At 38.0% G+C, this 18,077-nt stretch overlaps 2 protein-coding genes across 3 annotated transcripts; one reads left to right on the forward strand and one right to left on the reverse strand.

Moving 5' to 3' along the window:
* Positions 1–1,962: 1,962 nt before the first annotated feature.
* LOC139131620 (uncharacterized) lies at positions 1,963–10,128 on the reverse strand. 2 transcript variants are annotated; one of them, XM_070697749.1, is made up of 7 exons: positions 10,001–10,128; positions 8,441–8,786; positions 7,934–8,269; positions 7,446–7,516; positions 6,399–6,696; positions 5,795–5,868; positions 1,963–4,195 (listed from the first exon to the last, which is right to left on the reverse strand). In XM_070697749.1, the coding sequence occupies exons 1-7, from the start codon at positions 10,010–10,012 to the stop codon at positions 4,013–4,015; spliced, it is 1,320 nt and encodes a 439-aa protein (XP_070553850.1). In that variant the 5' UTR covers positions 10,013–10,128; the 3' UTR covers positions 1,963–4,012. The 2 variants fall into 2 exon arrangements, with proteins under 2 accessions (XP_070553850.1, XP_070553849.1); XM_070697748.1 differs by having other exon boundaries at positions 8,441–8,789; positions 10,001–10,080.
* LOC139131622 (uncharacterized) lies at positions 9,590–16,962 on the forward strand. Its single transcript, XM_070697750.1, has 3 exons — positions 9,590–9,699; positions 10,518–10,997; positions 13,551–16,962. Exons 2-3 carry the CDS (start codon positions 10,658–10,660, stop codon positions 14,297–14,299), a joined length of 1,089 nt encoding a protein of 362 aa, XP_070553851.1. The 5' UTR covers positions 9,590–9,699; positions 10,518–10,657; the 3' UTR covers positions 14,300–16,962.
* The last annotated feature ends 1,115 nt before the right edge of the window (positions 16,963–18,077 follow it).

The following is an 18,077-nucleotide window of genomic DNA, read 5'->3' on the forward strand; positions in this document are numbered from 1 at the left end:
AGTTGTTATGATACAGACAATTTCTGTTCTCAATTGAACCAGAGAAGTATCTTTTTCCGTCTAAAGTCACTGCATACCAATGGATGCCAGCAAAGTTTCGTGCACCTTGCCATTACTTGCGGATTGAGGTTGATTGAAAACTTGGGACTGACAGAGAGCAAACCAAAGATTTTGTTTATTATGCGATCGTATGGAAATTAAAGACGAATGCCACGTTCTTTTGATTTGTCTTTTTGTTTTAAATCACACACACACACACACACACACACACACACATATATATATATATATATATATATATATATATATATATATATATATATATATATATATATATATATATCGTCTGATGATCGCTACAGAGAGCACATGTAGCGTGAAACTCTGAGTAACGCCTAAGTCCGATGTTCTACTTGTTATCATTTTTTACCCTATCTATCTATCTATATATATATATATATATATATATATATATATATATATATATATATATATATATATATATATATATATATATACACACATACACACATACATACATACATACATACATACATACATACATACATACACACACACATACATATATATACATATATATATATATGAAACATACATATATATATATATATATATATATATATATATATATATATATATATATATATATATATATATATATATATATATATCTTGTAAATCGTTTTAATCCACCCCTGAAGGGAAAAACATTCAATGATGGTCACTGATGATGAAGTTACAACAGAATGTTTAGCTGCATAATATTTCATTCAATGCAATGGAGAAATGCGGTGAATGAACTATAAACGGAAAGCACGCTTTCCACTTCCCTGTCATTTCATTTTCTCTGTAATCAATCTGTAAAGTATGGTAGGCCCAAGGCTTATATTACATAGTAACGACCCCAAATAACTTATTAGAAAAAAATACACTGCATGGACTTTGAAACACAACGACTTCAATTTTTGACTCTGTAGTCACTCCGCAATGTCTAAGCATGAACCAACAGATGAAATATTATATGCACAATAATGAACTGTCGTTGTGACATGTAACAATATTGCTGTTACTAGCTGTATAATATCAGCTAGTGTAACCACCAACGTCATCATCGTCGTAATCGAGGTCAATTATGGTCAGGTCTGACAAATGCTTGGTCAGGTTAAGTGCTTGCTTTGCACAAGTAAGTTGACACTGTGGATTTAAAAGGTTTGGTAACGAATCAGAGTTGCTGTGGAAAGTGCTGTGTGAAACCTCGTAACCGACATGGTCTGTGCCAATGGTTATAAAACTGTCAAACCTTATGAGAAGTGGTTGGAAATGCATGTATATAGTTTTGCTAGTGATAAGCTAACTCAAAGTTCCCTATCGCTTCTGAAACCAGATAAGTGCAATTTATCGTCAAAAACTGATAATTGGACATGTCAGTTGAAAAATAAACAAAAAAAGGAGGGGAGACATCTGTCTTGACTTTTGGGGAATTTTACTAGCTAGGCTATGCTCGAGGTATACGGAAACTTGAGCTGGACTATTTGGGGAAGACGTACTCAAACTGAGATCAAGATATACGGTTCACGTGGACTTTCATTATGACGGTGAGACATGTGGAAGTCTCTACGAACTGGAAAACTAAACTAACCTACTCTAACTACAGGAGTAATCCTCGATCTTCAAGTCAGCCTGGTGCCCTCCAAATTCCCATTTTTGCCTAAATTCTCTCCATTTTAAAATCCAGTTTATTAATGTTTTAGCAAGGAGATGGGAAGTAATTTAAATTCTGATCATTGACTTCTGGTCGTGGGAACGCGTCATATCGGCGTCATTCCTCATGCTGGTATGCATCTCAGCCGGTAAATGTGCGAATTTGTTGAATTTTTTCCACGTCGTGACGACGCGGGTATGTCGAGTAATAGTGAGAATAGAATCATACGGCACGAGAGACATGATAGAGATATTTATTTATTTTATTTTATCAAACCTTGTTTAACGAGGGTAGCCTGGTAAGCTTCAGTAAAGATGCTTATCTTCCCCAGGGCCCTCAGATGAACATACAAACTGATACAAAGCAGAACAACATGAAACATGACTAACAAAGCTAGAACAATACAATGCACAGAAAAAAGTGGCCAGGAGTGAACCTGCACACAAGAGAAAATAAATGCACAATCACACTAGACGACAAAAACAATTTGACAAGAAAACTAAAACTCACAAACACAAAAATTATTCCTAATAAGCTTTAAGGTAAGCAGTTTTAAAACTGCTCAATGAGTTACTAGATCTTATATTTAAATCGACATTATTCCACTGATTGGCACTATTTACAGTAAACCCTTTTCGATAAAAATCCTTATTTGTTGCAGGAACCACTAACAATTTTTGCATCTTAGATCTTGTAACTCTTTTATGATCAATTTCGGTAAAACGACTTGTCATATATTGCGGTGCAAGATTATTTAAACATTTAAAAACCATACCAACATTCTTATAAACTTATTCTATCCGGTAATGGCATTATATTCATTGCAAAATAAATGCTCGGTCGAAGCATTATACCCTTGCATCACACATCACTCTGATAGCCCGTTTCTGAATCTTATGCAACCCTTTCATAAGCGATGATGATCCCCTCAAATGATAACAATAATCCGAGTGTGGTAAAATATAGCTATTATAAAAATAGTTTTCTTATATCATAGGTCTTATTCTCTTGAGCAAAGCAATATTACTATTTACTTTTTTAAAAATCTTGTCACAGTGCTGCTTCCATGACAGATTTTCATCGACAAGCGTTAAGCGTACCAAGAATCTTTTCACAGTGTACTGCTTGCAATTCCGTTTCACGAAGATTACAGTCTAAAGTTTGTTTATTCAAATGTCTACGTTTTTGTTGCGTTGTTACAATCACTGTCTTCGTTTTGTCACAATCTTGACAAAACGTACAAAGTGCCGGTTGTTAGCCTCCTTGTCGAATATGCAACCCTATAATTTTTCCAGGCGTCATAAAATTGGTATGATTATTAACATACCAATGATATTGAAGTTACCCAGCATGCATCGCTAAATCTATCTTTATTTTGCTTTCTGACACCATGTTCGATGCCTATCGACATCAGTACTATTAAACCTAAAGGTGGCAAAAGACTCTAACTCGCTTATGAAAATCTGAAAAAATATGTTCAACAGTCTTAAAAGTGTATAATATTTTATTTCTTACCACATGTTCTGGCATAGGTACACGCATATATTTTACAAAAAAAACCAGTCTTGCGTTCATTGAAGGTTCATCGACTTTAAAGTCAAATGAAATTTCGAAACGATTCCGATACTTCGATTCAGCCTTCGAGGATACACTTTGTACTCTGGCCGAACAAGAAATTTACATGCCTTTGTTCATTCTATGAGCTAAGTTTATCGTCATCCGAAGACCCCCCTGCATGTATTTTTCTACAAAGTACACTTTAGGTGTTATTCTTTAATATACACAACTAGATGAGATGTATGTTTGTCTTCTCTTCAACGACAAGACTGCTCTTCATTGAACTTGATGTAAAAACATATAAGTACATAAATACTTGCATCGAAAATTCCGAACTGAGAATAAAGATAGGACAGTTTTGATTTCGATTACGGTAGGACTTAATCCTCGGTTTTAAGTTTCGAAGGAACTGGTAAGAGTTTCTTTGGTTGAGATTTGTGGAATGCGAGTGATGGGTTTTCTACATCGATCGTGGCAATGAATTTGTAGATGGGAAAACGAATTTGTAGATGGGAAAACTTGCAAATACTAAGTAACACTGTGCTGTTGAAAGCAATGCCGGTACGTTTTGCTGTTCATAAAAAGTACAAGTCCAGTGGGTTTTTTGCGAGTCTTTCTGATTAAACCGTGTCTCTTGGACACAGTAGTTACTACACCCCGTATCATTGATACTTCTAGGTGCTTGACATTCAACAGTTGGTATTCTCTGGGGCTGTGGAATAGACTGCAGTGTTACAGAACATTGGCAATGGCAGCACCGCACAGTTTCTTTTCGAGTTCTCTGGCGATGCAGTCTCTAATCCTCACGTCCCTGATCAACCGTTGGCTAACCTCCTCCCAGACTTTGAACAAGGCCGAAACAGTACGTACACCGAGTCTCTGCAACTCCGATTGTAGCTTGTCCAATTCTGCCACCTGTCGTGGTGTTCAGAGAAAGATAGAGACAACATATTAAAATTGTATTCCTGGAGGTGACTCGGTGCGAACGAGGTAAAGGGGTTACACTGGAAAATGTAAAGTTAAAAGCAAAAACCATTAAGGTAGAACGCGCCTCGGGGATAGATAGTCGGACTCTCAAATTTCTAAAATTCTTTTCTGATCTACCACTTATGGGGGCTCATTTTAAAGCTCTTGGAGAAAGAAAAACTTTACCGGCTTAGTTTTTCGAAAATCAAACATTTAATTTTCCCCCCATAGAGTTAACACAGGAATGGCGGCCATTTTGAATTTCAAATATCGCAAAATCTAACGTTCGGTAATTTGTTTCGCCACTACCAAACTTTGCACGATGACCCCTGATTTTTATTGTTGATTTGGTAAAGGAATGGTTAAAAGTTTCATTTAGGAAAGTCTGAGCAAAAGTTTAAGTCTTTCACTTTCGAGGTGCATGCTACCTTAAAAGCGGAAGGAGTGTGAAGTGTACATTTTGGCCAAATACTTACGTCAAAACTCTACACTTTCTTAGTATGGTGGGTAAAATGTTGTTTTGGGGGTCAAAGGCTATGCCCTGGTCATAATCAGGGACCAAAAGATAACATTCTATCAACATTTGCTTCGTCAAAGGTGAAAATGGTGAAAATAGGATCAAATCCGCGGTAAATAAGTGTATACCCTTCAAATGACAGTCCCCCTGGGAATTACACTTCCACGAAACTGATAAAGGCTTTATCCTCCTCATTGTCGGGTACCTTAATGTTGAATATAGACAAACATATCCCCTGACACAAAAACAAAGCTGAACTATACTCTAATATAAAAATGACACATGATGGCAAAAGGGTAAAATGGTGATTCGTAACATGTCCAAGGGATGATACACATGGCGTAATATCGACAAAGCCTAAAACAATATCGCCGTATTGTATCGTATCTAAAATGAGTGTCTGTCATAGTGTATTAGTCTAGAGCCAAATTCGAAATAAGTTGGTCCAAGCATGTCTGAGTAATAGCTGTGGTTGTGGAACAAAAACGAAAACTTTGTCTTCCTTACCGCCATATTGGATCGTAGTTGAACGTAATTCAAAACGTAATTACGTATTACATAGAGTAATATCCTCGAGGCAAAAGTGGTCAAGGCGTGTCTCAGATATGGCTACATATGGATGGACAGACGAACGAAATACAAAGCAAAACCACAAGACCCCTGGTCTTCGTCCGTGAAGATTTATAGTGATATAGTGATGATGATGATGATGATGATGATGATGATGATGATATGATGAGGAGGAGGAGGAGGAGGAGGAGGAGGAGGAGGAGGAGAAGGAGGGGTAGAGGAGGAGGAGGAGATATCATAGTAATATTCATTTTACATTTTGTCTGTTCTTATGAAATGATAAAGAATGAACGTTACGACCAGTGAAGAAATATATCAACCCCCATACGAATGTATTCTCAAAAACAACTGAATCCGATTTAGTTTTAAGCAAGGTGTAAGAGTATGTCATAGATGTGTGAAGGGACAGTGGTCACATGACCACGCTATGTGGCCTAGTGACAAGCTATAAGGATACTTACAGGCAGCGTATTATTCTCCACAACTTGTTGGAAAAATTCTCGAATTGAGCAATCGTTTAAGAAGCTTCTTGGTCCTAAAAATGAATGAAGATATTGATGTTTATGCTGTCAGGCCTATGATAAACCTTTTCAAACGAACTTGCAGGATACTTAACTATTTTCATACGGGCGTGTGCCGCCCAATTTGAAAACATCTTCACATGCATATTCCAAGAAAATGAACCATTTTTGTCAGGGATTTTCTTGACAAATTTGGAGAATATTTGCCGTTATTCTCTTACATGTGACTCTTTCCTATGTATGCGACATTTCCCCATGTTATCGACCCTTCGTTTAGCGTTTAGTTTTTTTGTGCGAGTTGAAAAGTGACCCTTCCGGGCGGCACATAGCCATACCCATACACCTTTCTTGGTGAGAACTCTCCTTCCGGGATAAAAAACCGACTGATGATTAATGGTTTTGTTTCATTTGTTTTTATATGGATGCCTGAATAGATAGTGTATACCAAATATTCATATACAGTCACGCGGCTCATGGACAGAAATGGAGAATGTGCAAGTGCAATGCTTTGATTTTAGTCACACGTACATTGGTTTATACATACCCCAGACATGAATGTTCTGGTACTGTGGTTGTTGTTTGACTCCCGTCTTCGGGGATTCTGGGAAATTTAGGATTGCTTTAGTCAGACTTGTACGGCTGCCGCTTTTTTCAGCTGTCGTCTCTGCTAACTCCCTTTGCTTGGAAATCATCACAAAGCGTTCAGCTGCCACCAAGGCACAGTGTAGCACCCTCAAGACGTCGAGTTCGACGATGGGGTCGCGTTTGCTGTGTTCGGGTGTGTAGTTACGGAGGATAAACACATGATTTTTTGCACATCCGGTGCCTGCGGAAATGTTCTCCTGTGGATTCGAATGGCATATTGGAAAGTTATGACTGAACGGTCAATTCTGGTTATGGTCATGGAGTCCTGAGTGAATAAGGACATCTTAGACTTGGGATTGTCGACAATACCTGTTTTCATGAAGGGAATTTTCGTGAAATTTTCATTATTTTTGATTTTCAAAACAGGTTCAGTTTCTCAGTCTTCTCCCTGTGTTGAAACGCATTGCCCGTACAATGTGTTGTTTGTAAAAAGCAACATTATTGGAAAATGAATTCTAGTCCAGACAAAATTTGAACAAAACTGCTGAAAAAATACAGAAGCGGTGCGCTTAATGGAGCTTTGACTTTACTCAATAACAAAAAAGTTAATGTTACAGCGGTCTAAGGGGATGTTCAATTTTGATCAAGCATTTCACATTGACACGCAATCATCACAAAATGTCTGGCTGCCACAAGAGCACAGAGCATGATCCTTAAGACAGCGAGGGGCGCTTTCGGTTTGGAAAAAAATCATACAGACTTTGGGAGAAGAACGGTAAATTGTATTTCAAAAGACAGAACGAATATTCTGGAAACTACGTCAAAAGTTTCAGCTTAAGGAACTGTGAAGTTTGAACTAAAGAAATCAGTGAGTAGAAGCGATTACACCTCACCGTGACGGTTCAAGTCTGATTATGTAAAGGCTAAAGGCAACATAAACGTGGTAACACCCAAAACAGCACTATGCTGATGAATAGATAATAGAAAAACAACAATTGTTGCTTACCGTAATACGATTTTTCTCCGCCTCACTTGATATTTTATCTTTATGGGTTATTACGCAGACGGGTGTGATTCCTGAGAGAGAGAGAGAGAGAGAGAGAGAGAGAGAGAGAGAGAGAGAGAGAGAGAGAGAGAGAGAGAGAGAGAGAGAGAGAGAGAGAGAGAGAGAGAGAGAGAGAGAGAGAGAGAGAGAGAGAGAGAGAACAGACAGACAGAGAGACAGAGACAGAGAGAGAGAGAGAGAGAAAGAGAGAGACAGAGAGACAGAGAGGGGGGAGACAGACAGACAGACAGAGGCAGAAAGACAGAGAAACATAGATCAAATGAATACTTATTACATAGATAACTGTTCTCATCATAGCAGATCGTTGTTTTCTTGGAAGTCGCAAGTTTAGGAAAAGAAAGAATGAAGCAATCATTAATTTTCCCTTTATCCATGGTAGATACGAAATTGCCACCTTGCACATTAAACTCTAAATACGTCAAACCAACCTCTTTCCCTCATCGTTTCTCTAAAGTCTTTTATAGCTTCGGGAAGGCTCCCGTCCAAGAGGTACGGGTCAGTTGGATTGCCAAGACAAATCACGCCGTGGATGCGATCTAACAGTGGCACGTCAAATTTGATACCACTCCCACTGTCGGCTTTGCCGAAGTCGAGAACTTCTCCAGGTCGAATATTACCATCTAAGACCCGTCTCATCGATATCATTTCGTCCTTGTCAACCTTTTGGAATCCTCGCACATCGACCAAGCGGAATGCACAGATACCACCCAGGTAGTCTTGGAGACGAATTGTTCCTTCTCCGCCGGTGAAGACTTCACAGGACCCTGAAAGAAGCATTTACTCGGATTTTAAAATCGACGATTTCAGCTACCGAGCTGAAAAATGAGCTGGTGCTAAATCCTGCACATGTTCAAACTTTGGAACGGTATGTATGAGGCTTGGTTCGTACCCATGTTTGTTTTTTCTTGGAAAGAAGAAAGAATACAATTTATTACCTTTATCAGCTATCTTGATGGTTCTCTCACATGTGTTTATAAAACTGCTTTTACCAGCACCAGCCGGACCAATCACAGCTATTCTCAGCCTGGCTTTAGGGCTTGCAAAATCGCTTATATCGAATGAGCGAAAACTTTGCGAACCGTGCTTGTCACCAAATTGGTAATCCAAGATGGCTCGCCGTTGGAGAGCAGCCTGGTAGAACAGATCATTATTACGATCTTGTCTCTTGACAGACTCGGCTTCTTTTAACAGTCGTTCGTTTTCAAGATGGAGTTTGGTCTTTTCTCTGGCTTCAGCCTCGATATCTTTGGATTTGTCCAAGTACACAACCTTCTGAGATGCCTGCTAGATGTCGAACGGATGCAAATTTATTTAAATGACGCATCGATGATAGAGTTGGAGAGACAGTTTACTGACTGATGTTTCAATTTATCATTAACCGCGTCTTTTGATATTAAGCAAAGCCTTAAAAGTGTGTGCATTTTGTTGTTATAATTTTGTAATTTTATAATTTTATTTCCAAACTAAAATCATACCGAGTTGTTTACTGACTGAGCGATGTCATGGCCGCTATTGTGAGGGTTCGTAGGAATATGGATTGACTTAAACAGTATTAATAGAAGCAATGTGAAGAATACGATAGCATGACCCCTCTTTTATACAAGTCTGTGGTCTATCATGTAATCAATACCTTGTAACTGTGCTCGTTATGTTTCGAAAATGCGCGATTGTACACAGCTTTTTAAGAAGAGACGGGCGAAGCGAAGGTAAAATGAGTTAAATTGAATATTTCGTGAACGACAAATATACAAAGAAAGATGTCGCTACAAATGCTTTCCGACAATGGATGGCATAGATGTTGTGCAGTAAATGACGTTTTCATGACAAGGAATGGGTTCAAGATCACTGATATCTTGTCCCTCCTGTTTGTGAAGGGACTGTGTTTAAACTAAGACGACCTCGCACTGGGTGTCAATTCTCTCGGAAATTCATGTGTAAGCAATCGGGGGCGCTGTTCTCTCTGCTCGATGTTTGCAAATCTTTCCCCAACTTTAGAAACACAAGCTTAAGTACTGAGAAACAAGACCATGTATCGCGGGTATTCTTTCTGTATTTGGTAACCTTGTTTGAATAGGTCCCTTTAGATGGCATATACACTGTCAGTGCTACTACACGGTCCCTGCATGAAAACCCATGTCCAGCTGTCTTTTGGCGGGTGTCCATAAATCGTCTGCCCGTTTCAAATTTTCGACAGGTGAAATACTACTCTTCATCAATGATCATTTTGTCATTATTTATCTCGACAACATTACATTAACATCCTCTTTCGTTGACATATTTACGACAAAATTTTCAAATGTTGATGTTGATTAGTACGAAGCCGCGTTTGGGCTACTAGATGTTTTCCGCGTCGTCGGGGTAATTTAAAACTCAAACAGGACCTTTCATGTACATAATAAGAGGAAGGTTTCATAACGCCCCAGCCTACGTTGTCACGGCGAGGGGGAATTTGATGAAAAGCGTGTTATTTTGAGCGATATTATTATCTCACTCACCTTGTTGCCCATCTCAGTGATGATACCATTTGCGTGTCGACAAAAGGCGGATCTGAAGGCACAAGTTCCGGTTTGATATTTAACGCGACCTCTGCCACGCCTGCCTTATCACCACAATGTCGTTATCAGTAACCTGTCATGATTTTTTTTATTATTTAGTAGAATTTATCATGTTTATTCACCAGAGAAACGAGAAATCTTCGCACAAAAGTCACTATGAAAAATTAACAAAATGAGGGTTGTAAAGTTTCTCTTTAGATCAAATGGCTTGGAAGATGCTGCCAAAGCTACATGTTATTCCATCTACATGTAATGGCATTACATTTCATACCGAGTGAGTGTATGCACGCATAAAAGTCATATTTCTGTCTGCTTGTGACCGCACACACAATTTCACGTCAATAGCATATTTAGGGACAACTGGTGAAGTTATTCTAATGTGACGTAATCTCACAGATCACTGGTAAATTTACCTGCCGAACCCGAACTTTTAATTTGCATATCTGTAATATTACAGCACCTTTTGTAAACAAATGGTTAACTCGCCGGTTCATCCATAGGATCAAAGTTGAAATTATCTCTGCGCCCGAAACCACGTCAAAAGTAAGTTAACCGAAGCGGCGACTCGCATGCAGCGTCACAATCATTTTCTCAAATATGGACGAACAGCCGGTTAAACAAGCCTACAATGTGCTCCTCATGAACTGTCGACACACCGTCCAGTTGGAGAATGTGGCGGCCGTGTTTCGATCTATCCAGAAGAAAATACCGAAGCTGCCGTTGGACATCAGGATCGAAAAACGCTACTTTGAGTACGGTGACCAGGATGCTATCCACGAGGAAATGCAAGATGCTATCTACGGGAACAACCGCCCGGAGAACAAGCCGGAGTGTGCCTGTCTGGTGTTGAGTGGAAACGACCCGAGGTTGTCCATCAACGAAGCCAGCGCAGCGATAGGATTTTATAAAGTCTATTCTGCATTGAAGGCAATCACCGGTAATGAATCTCAGTATATTTTTGAACGTAAACAGAAACTCTGGTTTCTTTCTATGTATTTGAAAATTTAGCAACTATTGATGACGCGTTTCCTTGTTATTGGGATAAGCTTATAGCTTAGTTATTTAATATTCGCAATAGGGAATTTTTGCAGTACATCTTGAAATTGACAGAGACATCGGTTTCTTGTGATATTAATTTCGACTTTATCATTTGACCTGACCTACGATGTCTTGATGTATATTTTATTGCTTTCCTATTAAAGCCCTGCTTGCATGCAGGCATGACGGTATTTGAATGACGTAATTTCTGGTACGTACCAGAAACTACATTATATTTTTTATTTTTTTTATTTATTTATTTAGCACAAATAACCAAATTAATAAGAAAATAGTACAGAATGTAACAATTTACAACACCAAAGGAGACAACGCAGTTATTTGTGCATGGATAGCACAGAAAAGTCCGAAGACTTATTTCCACTGTGGTCCATGAAAAGAAGACTACACAATAAATATAAATATAAAAGATGACAAAGAATTCAAAATTCAGTGAAAAGACAAAATGCGGAAAACAGTCGAATAAAAAGACAATCCTGCTGCCGGTTTAAGACACACAAACAACAACGACAAAAGATCGGTTATAACAAACATCCAATTGTAAACATACAAGGTAAAAATGGATATACAAAATCAATCTAAAGGTCAAGTACACTATAAAAATTTCTCTTCAACAAGCGTTTAAAAACATTGTTTGATGAAGTCAGCCGTATATTACATGGTAATTGATTCCATAAATTCGAGGCAGAATAACCAGTTTGAGCGAATTTCGCACCAATGGAATATAAATAGAGAGGTCACCATGGCGAATGTTATAATTGTGAACGTTGCTTTTCATCACCACAATAGATGAGAGATAAGAAGGGCCTTTCCCATGAATAATTTTATGCATCAGATTTGACTTTAAATATTCAATTCTTTTGTCCACAGGGAGCCACCCCAATTTTTTGTAGTGAGAAACATCAATATGTTTTCGCGGATGCAACCCCAGGACAAATCGAATAATTTTATTTTGTGTTGTTTGCAACCGATGTTTCGTGTATGTTTTCAGCCCAAGGTACCAATAGGCACTGGCATAATCAAACAGACAATTTATCAAGGCATTTGACAAGAGTTTTCTTAAATTAGTTTCCAAAAAATGACGTTTACGGTAGAGAAATTTCAATCTGGAATTTGCCGTGTGAATCACTTGCCAGGCCATACTCTCACCTGATAATGTTTTATCTAAATCAGCTCCCAAGTAATTGACGACATCCCTCGCAACGATTTTTGTGTTATTACACGTTATGAAAAGTTCGGAACACCTTCGTAATTTATGGTTAGACCCAAATAGAATTGACTCTGTCTTACCAAGATGCAGTGATAGCTTGTTATCGATCAACCATTCATTTAAATTGTTCAAATCCAGATTTAATCTGTTTTGTATTGCGCAGACATTGGTATCCGATACAAGTAATGCAGAGTCGGCATAAAGAGAGAGTTTACAATCAACAGCTGAACACATGTCATTTACATATAGCGAAAATAAAAGCGGGCCTAATATCGATCCTTGGGGAACACCGCAATTGACCTGATTTAACGAAGATGTAAACCCATTTACACTAACCACCTGTTGTCTACCTGTCAAATATGATTTAAACCAATCAATGGCCTCATCTGTCATGCCCATAGCTTTTAGTTTACACAACAAAATGACATGGTCAACAGTGTCAAATGCTTTTTGAAGGTCAATGATGTGACATTGCAGTATAATTTACATCATCATTGTAACACGTTTGTACTAAGTGTTTAAAGACTGCGGAAGCATTAATGCGAGGTTGTAGACTAAAATGTCTCAGACAGGAATATAAATTAATTTTTGTCCCTTGTTTGTTGTTGGTATGGAAGATGTGTGTACGTTAAAGCATTGGGCATGCGTAGTTCCTTGAAGATACCAGTAAATAGGGAGAATTTTGACAGTGTTTCTTCACATTTTCAAGTAATACGACAGTGTCATTCGACGACGAGTGATGAAGAATAGTGATATCTCATACTCCTTATCATCTTTCTGAAATTATTAGCATTTTCAAAACTGGAGAGACTTTGCGCCCATTTTTCATTCTCATGCAAAAGCTCACAGTGAAAGTTACAGGATGAATGAATGTGACATTGCAGTATAATTTATGTGCCTAGTAACAGAGAAGCAATCGCAAATTTTTACAGTTTCTTGGTCTACTAACATTTTCGAAATACCCAGTATTTGGTTTGCCATAGTAATGTGACTTGCATTGTTAGTGTTGACAATTAAATTCAAGTTCGCATTTCAATTTGATACTCGACACCAAATATGCAGGACATAGAGACAGTCAATGTTGACAAGCTGAGAACTGGGTATCAACAAGCTCAGAAAGTGTTGATGAAACTGTTGATGAAACACACAAAAAAAGGCTTAAAGACAATCTTCGATAGTTTTTATATATATTTATTGATGAAATCTGTGTTGTTTTTTCCACAGACGACCATGTAGTCATAGTCGTTGCCAAGGACCCAGATTACACGGATAAGAAGAAACTCGTCTCTGACAAGGTTGTGATGAAAGTCTCGGCGCAGTTCACGCGGCACTACCTCTACGGTCCTATTGGTTACGTCTTCTCGTGGCAGTCATCCCATCAGCCAGTGCACGAGGAAACGATGCTGAAGTTCATCCTCCCAACAGAGTGGGAACCTCACATCGACGATTTAAGGCCTAAAGAGGAGCCCAAGTCAATAGGGAGGTCCTTCAGAAAGAAAGAGGCTCCAAGCCTCAAGGGATACTCGATGCCTTCGGCGGACGAGGACGAAACAGCGGCTGAAAAACCCAAACCTTTGCACATCAAGAAACCGAGTGACTTCGACAGCGCTGAGCGATGCAGCCACAACGTGTTGCTGAACATCAAGGAATACTGCACGCAGCTTCACAACATGGATTCCCGTTGCAAGGTGACGAAAATACTGGCGTGGAACGGACACGACATCGACGAGAGATTCAGCGAGACAATGAAAGGTTTGGGGCTTGGAGATGACGAGAAAGTGCCCGAATGGCTGTTCAACGAGAGCAAGGAAATCTTAGCGTGCAAACAAAACCCAACATTGATTGCATTCATAAAGGTCAATGAAAAGACAAACGAAATTGAGATCATCACCAAAGACATCAGAAACCTAGAGAGCTTTAATCCGAATTACGACATTTTCCACAAACGGTACATGACATGTGTTGTTTTGTGAGAACATCTAAATCAATGCACCTCATAGTGCAACACAAAGCTTAGAGCACTATTTCTTTTTAGTATTGTTGCAACAATTGCCATGGCTTTCTCTGCTTTTTTGAGCTTTAAGACCTGATATAAATATAAACTGGCAGCTTTTTATAAGTATGTGAGAAATTATCATTTGTAATAACAAAGACAAAGACTTAACAAAGACAGAGGCGCTTTCGATGACAACCAGACGTGGTTGAAACGGCATATCGAACAATGTACAACAGCGATAGGAACTAATTTGGGAGAAATGGATGTTCATACTGTACAATTTCTCAAAAATGTTAGATGCCCTATAGCTGAATGTTGCAATATTACAAATTACTCATAGAAACAATTGTATAACTTAAAAAGAGAAGCAGATAAGCTTACATTTGCAGATTAAACCTACATTACTTCACCATCCGATTACCAAAAATTAGTTCCAATCGTGTTAAACTTTAAAAAACACGTTCAGTGTCTTTACTCCTTTGGAACCAAAAGACTCCCCTAAAAACAAAAACAAAACAAAAAAGACAAAATATGACTGGAAAATGTATATAGGCAGATGTCACTTTCTATTAGTCTTGATATGTGCAGCAGAATTTTTAAAAAAATTAACACATGACACTAACTGACTAACAACCAAGCTGCCGATACATCTGTGATATCTGATAAGTCATTCTAAAGACGGACAAGCTAGCCTATCTAAGTAAAAGCCCCAAGAAACAAGAATTCTGACATCAAAGACAATTGATGAAACTTGGTCGAGTAATCTTTTATGAAATAGAAATGATAGAACAAAAGACGTAGTTTAAACCACCGTCCCTCCACCCAACTAAAAAATATAAATACCACCGATATATTGAATTTCAAATCAGAATTTCGACACTTCTCAGTTCATGACCTCGCTACTAAAAATAAGGAAATATCCTTTAATATACATGGGTAAATTTTTAGCAAAATTCAAGCATATTGAAATCTTGAAAACTCTGAAGCTCTAAAAATGACCTTGCAGACTGTTTGGCAAGCTATTTAATAGAAGTTGACGTTACAAAATCGAGATCAATCACAAAAAAACTTACAAAACCACCAAAAAATGGAAATTTTGAAATAATTAAATAGGTCTATTAAAGTAAGACGATAATAGTGAACCTACAAATCGAATTTGAAATAATTCGATCGTTTGTATGTTGTTTGTTGAGAGCGTGAGAAAATATCCCCCAAAGATAGAGAACGTCCGTCAAAATTTCGTTTCATGATTTAGGTCACCGCTAGCATACAGAACGTATAAACTAGATCTAAGGACACCGAACGGGCAGTAGAAGAAGATGCTCTTTTAAACGACAATGGCGAAACAAATCTCTTAAGTTAATACGAACATGCAAAGCAGCCAAACAAGGATCGTCACCCATTTAAAACTACAAAACGAATCTTGAAGACTCTCGGACTGTTAGTTCGGAGAAGATAAATTTGCCATGTAAGTTCGAACGAACCCTAAAATGCCCGAAATAACGTCCCATGGCTTAAATAGATCCTAATTAGTCCTAATTTCCTAAATGGAGTGAGTTCCCTTGTGAATCTGTTCAAAGTTTACAGGCTGTCGACAAACGTTTTACAGCAAAAATTTGGAATATATGACTAAAGATAAACATCTGGAGCACAGTGAAATATTACTCCATTTGTGAAAAAGGTCACATCATTACAAGCGTTAAACCAAGTTGTAAAAGCATATGAGACTCCGAGCCTGGTTGACGTTCGAAAGTTCGTTTTTTCACAAAACTCTACGTCGCGGATAGCGGAGCAAAATCATTTGTAAAACGAAATATTGAAGTTATTATATTTGGCCGATTTCATCGGTTAGTTGTATGCGCCTCGGAAGTGAAAGACTTAAAAGTTTGCTCAAACTTTCCCAAGGAATCTTCAATCATTCTCTATCAAAATTAAGAATAAAAATAGTGGGTCACTGTGCGAATTTTGATTCTAGAGAAACAAATTACCAAAGATTTACCAACATTTGAAATTCAAAATGGCCGCCATCCCTTTTGTTAACTCTATGGAGAAAAATACAATTGTCGATTTTCAAAAAACTAAGATAATAAGTTTTTTTTCTCCCAGACCTTCAAAATGAGTTTTTACAAGTGGTATATCAGAAAAGAATTGGAAAAGTTTGGGAGTCCAAATATCTATCCCCGAGGCGCATTCTACATAAATAAATTATTTAGTAACCCTGTAGCCCACTCTACAACTTATCAACTAGAATGATTTTCAGAATTTGTTTCAATTTTGTGTATAAGCCGTCTCGCCGGCTGGGCAATGTTTTAAATGTATATTTAAGAGAAATATGTCGCCTCAAAACAATACTGTATGTTGAAATTAACGCTTTATTTGAAGAAGACTTTATTAAATCATACTGTAGCATGCCTGTAAGGAGTACATTTTGTCATTTCCACAATAGGCATATTGAGCGTTCTTCATCAAATGAAATATCCTACTTTTTTCAAACAGAAGTTATAATAGATTGATGGACTGTAAGGTGTAAGCTCAAAATTCCGGACTTCAACGTTGTGACGCGTTTTTGACTTTATTAGTCTTGTAAGACTTCTAATGACAAATCAAAATAAACTTTACAATTTTCACATTCTAATATGACGCACACATGTCAGGACCAGTACTTTTATCGGTGCTCATATCGGTGCAAACTTCACCTGGCGTTTATCACCAAGGTTGCGTATTTCTGCTGCTTGGCGGTCAAGGGTAGGCATGTACGTGAAAAGCGGAACACACTGCATTTGAAATTAATCTCCCTTTCTCCTCCTAATATTAAAAGGACAATATATGTTAGCTTTGATATTATTTCCAACATTTTATCCTACAGAACAAGTACGTTTTCTTGTCCAATTCGAAGTATGTTGAGAAATACAAAGTGTTACAAAGTTGATAACACAATGTACCAGTAGAAAACATTGCGAGAAAATTGCGAGAAATGGACACTTTCTCGCTTTCTGCGAGAATGCTGCGAGATTTCGTTTTTTCGCCCACTCAATGGGCGAGAAATTATTTTCTTGCCATGAATCTGCATGAAACGAAATTTTCGCAATCAGTCGGTGAGAATTTGTATTTTAGTGAAGTTTTCTTTTGTTCAGATTGACGGCGAGAAAAACAAATTCTCGCTGTTTGATTGCGAGAATTTTGTTTCTCGCAGATTAATGGCGAGAAAATACATTCTCGCCCATTCAGCGAGGAAAAATGAAATCTCGCTGCATTCTCGCAAAGAAGTGAGAAAGTGTCAATTTATTTGTCCATTTATTTTCTCGCAGTATATTCTACTAGTGATGTATAGTGTCCAATAAACGGTTTTGTTCATCGTAGAGTCCAATTCAGTTGTAAACAATAAAATTGGACATAACAAAACGTATACGCTGTATTGACACCTTGGACACAAAGCACTTCAACATCCTTTTCTGAGCAGAGCAAGAAACTTTATTCTACAAACGGGGAAAAATAAGTGGATAACAAAAGTTGTATGTACATGCCCTTCACAGGACAGTATGGGTGTTCGAAAGTTAGTGAGGAAATTTTGGGGGCGAATATGCGTGATATGGTCAAACACCCAGCAGCCTCCAACGCCCCAGTGAAGACTGTCCTTTTGTCACGTGACTGTTTTGACCATTCATATGCAAATATGATTAACGCAAAATAACATGGCGTCCATGATGGCTATACATTGATAATGACACTGTCAAATAATGTGGAATGAGACATGG

This window comes from Ptychodera flava, chromosome 4 (genome assembly GCF_041260155.1).
Source record: "Ptychodera flava strain L36383 chromosome 4, AS_Pfla_20210202, whole genome shotgun sequence".
NCBI classification, from domain to species: domain Eukaryota; kingdom Metazoa; phylum Hemichordata; class Enteropneusta; family Ptychoderidae; genus Ptychodera; species Ptychodera flava.

Coding starts and splice junctions, on each gene's coding strand:
- LOC139131620 (XM_070697748.1), bottom strand. Junction 8,270..8,440: donor CATCAAGATAGCTGATAAAG/GTAATAAATTGT, acceptor TGCTTCTTTCAG/GGTCCTGTGAAGTCTTCACC. Junction 5,869..6,398: donor CCAGAACATTCATGTCTGGG/GTATGTATAAAC, acceptor ATTCATTTTTAG/GACCAAGAAGCTTCTTAAAC.
- LOC139131622 (XM_070697750.1), top strand. CDS start 10,658: ATGGACGAACAGCCGGTTAAACAAGCCTACAATGTGCTCCTCATGAAC. Junction 10,998..13,550: donor TGCATTGAAGGCAATCACCG/GTAATGAATCTC, acceptor TTTTTTCCACAG/ACGACCATGTAGTCATAGTC.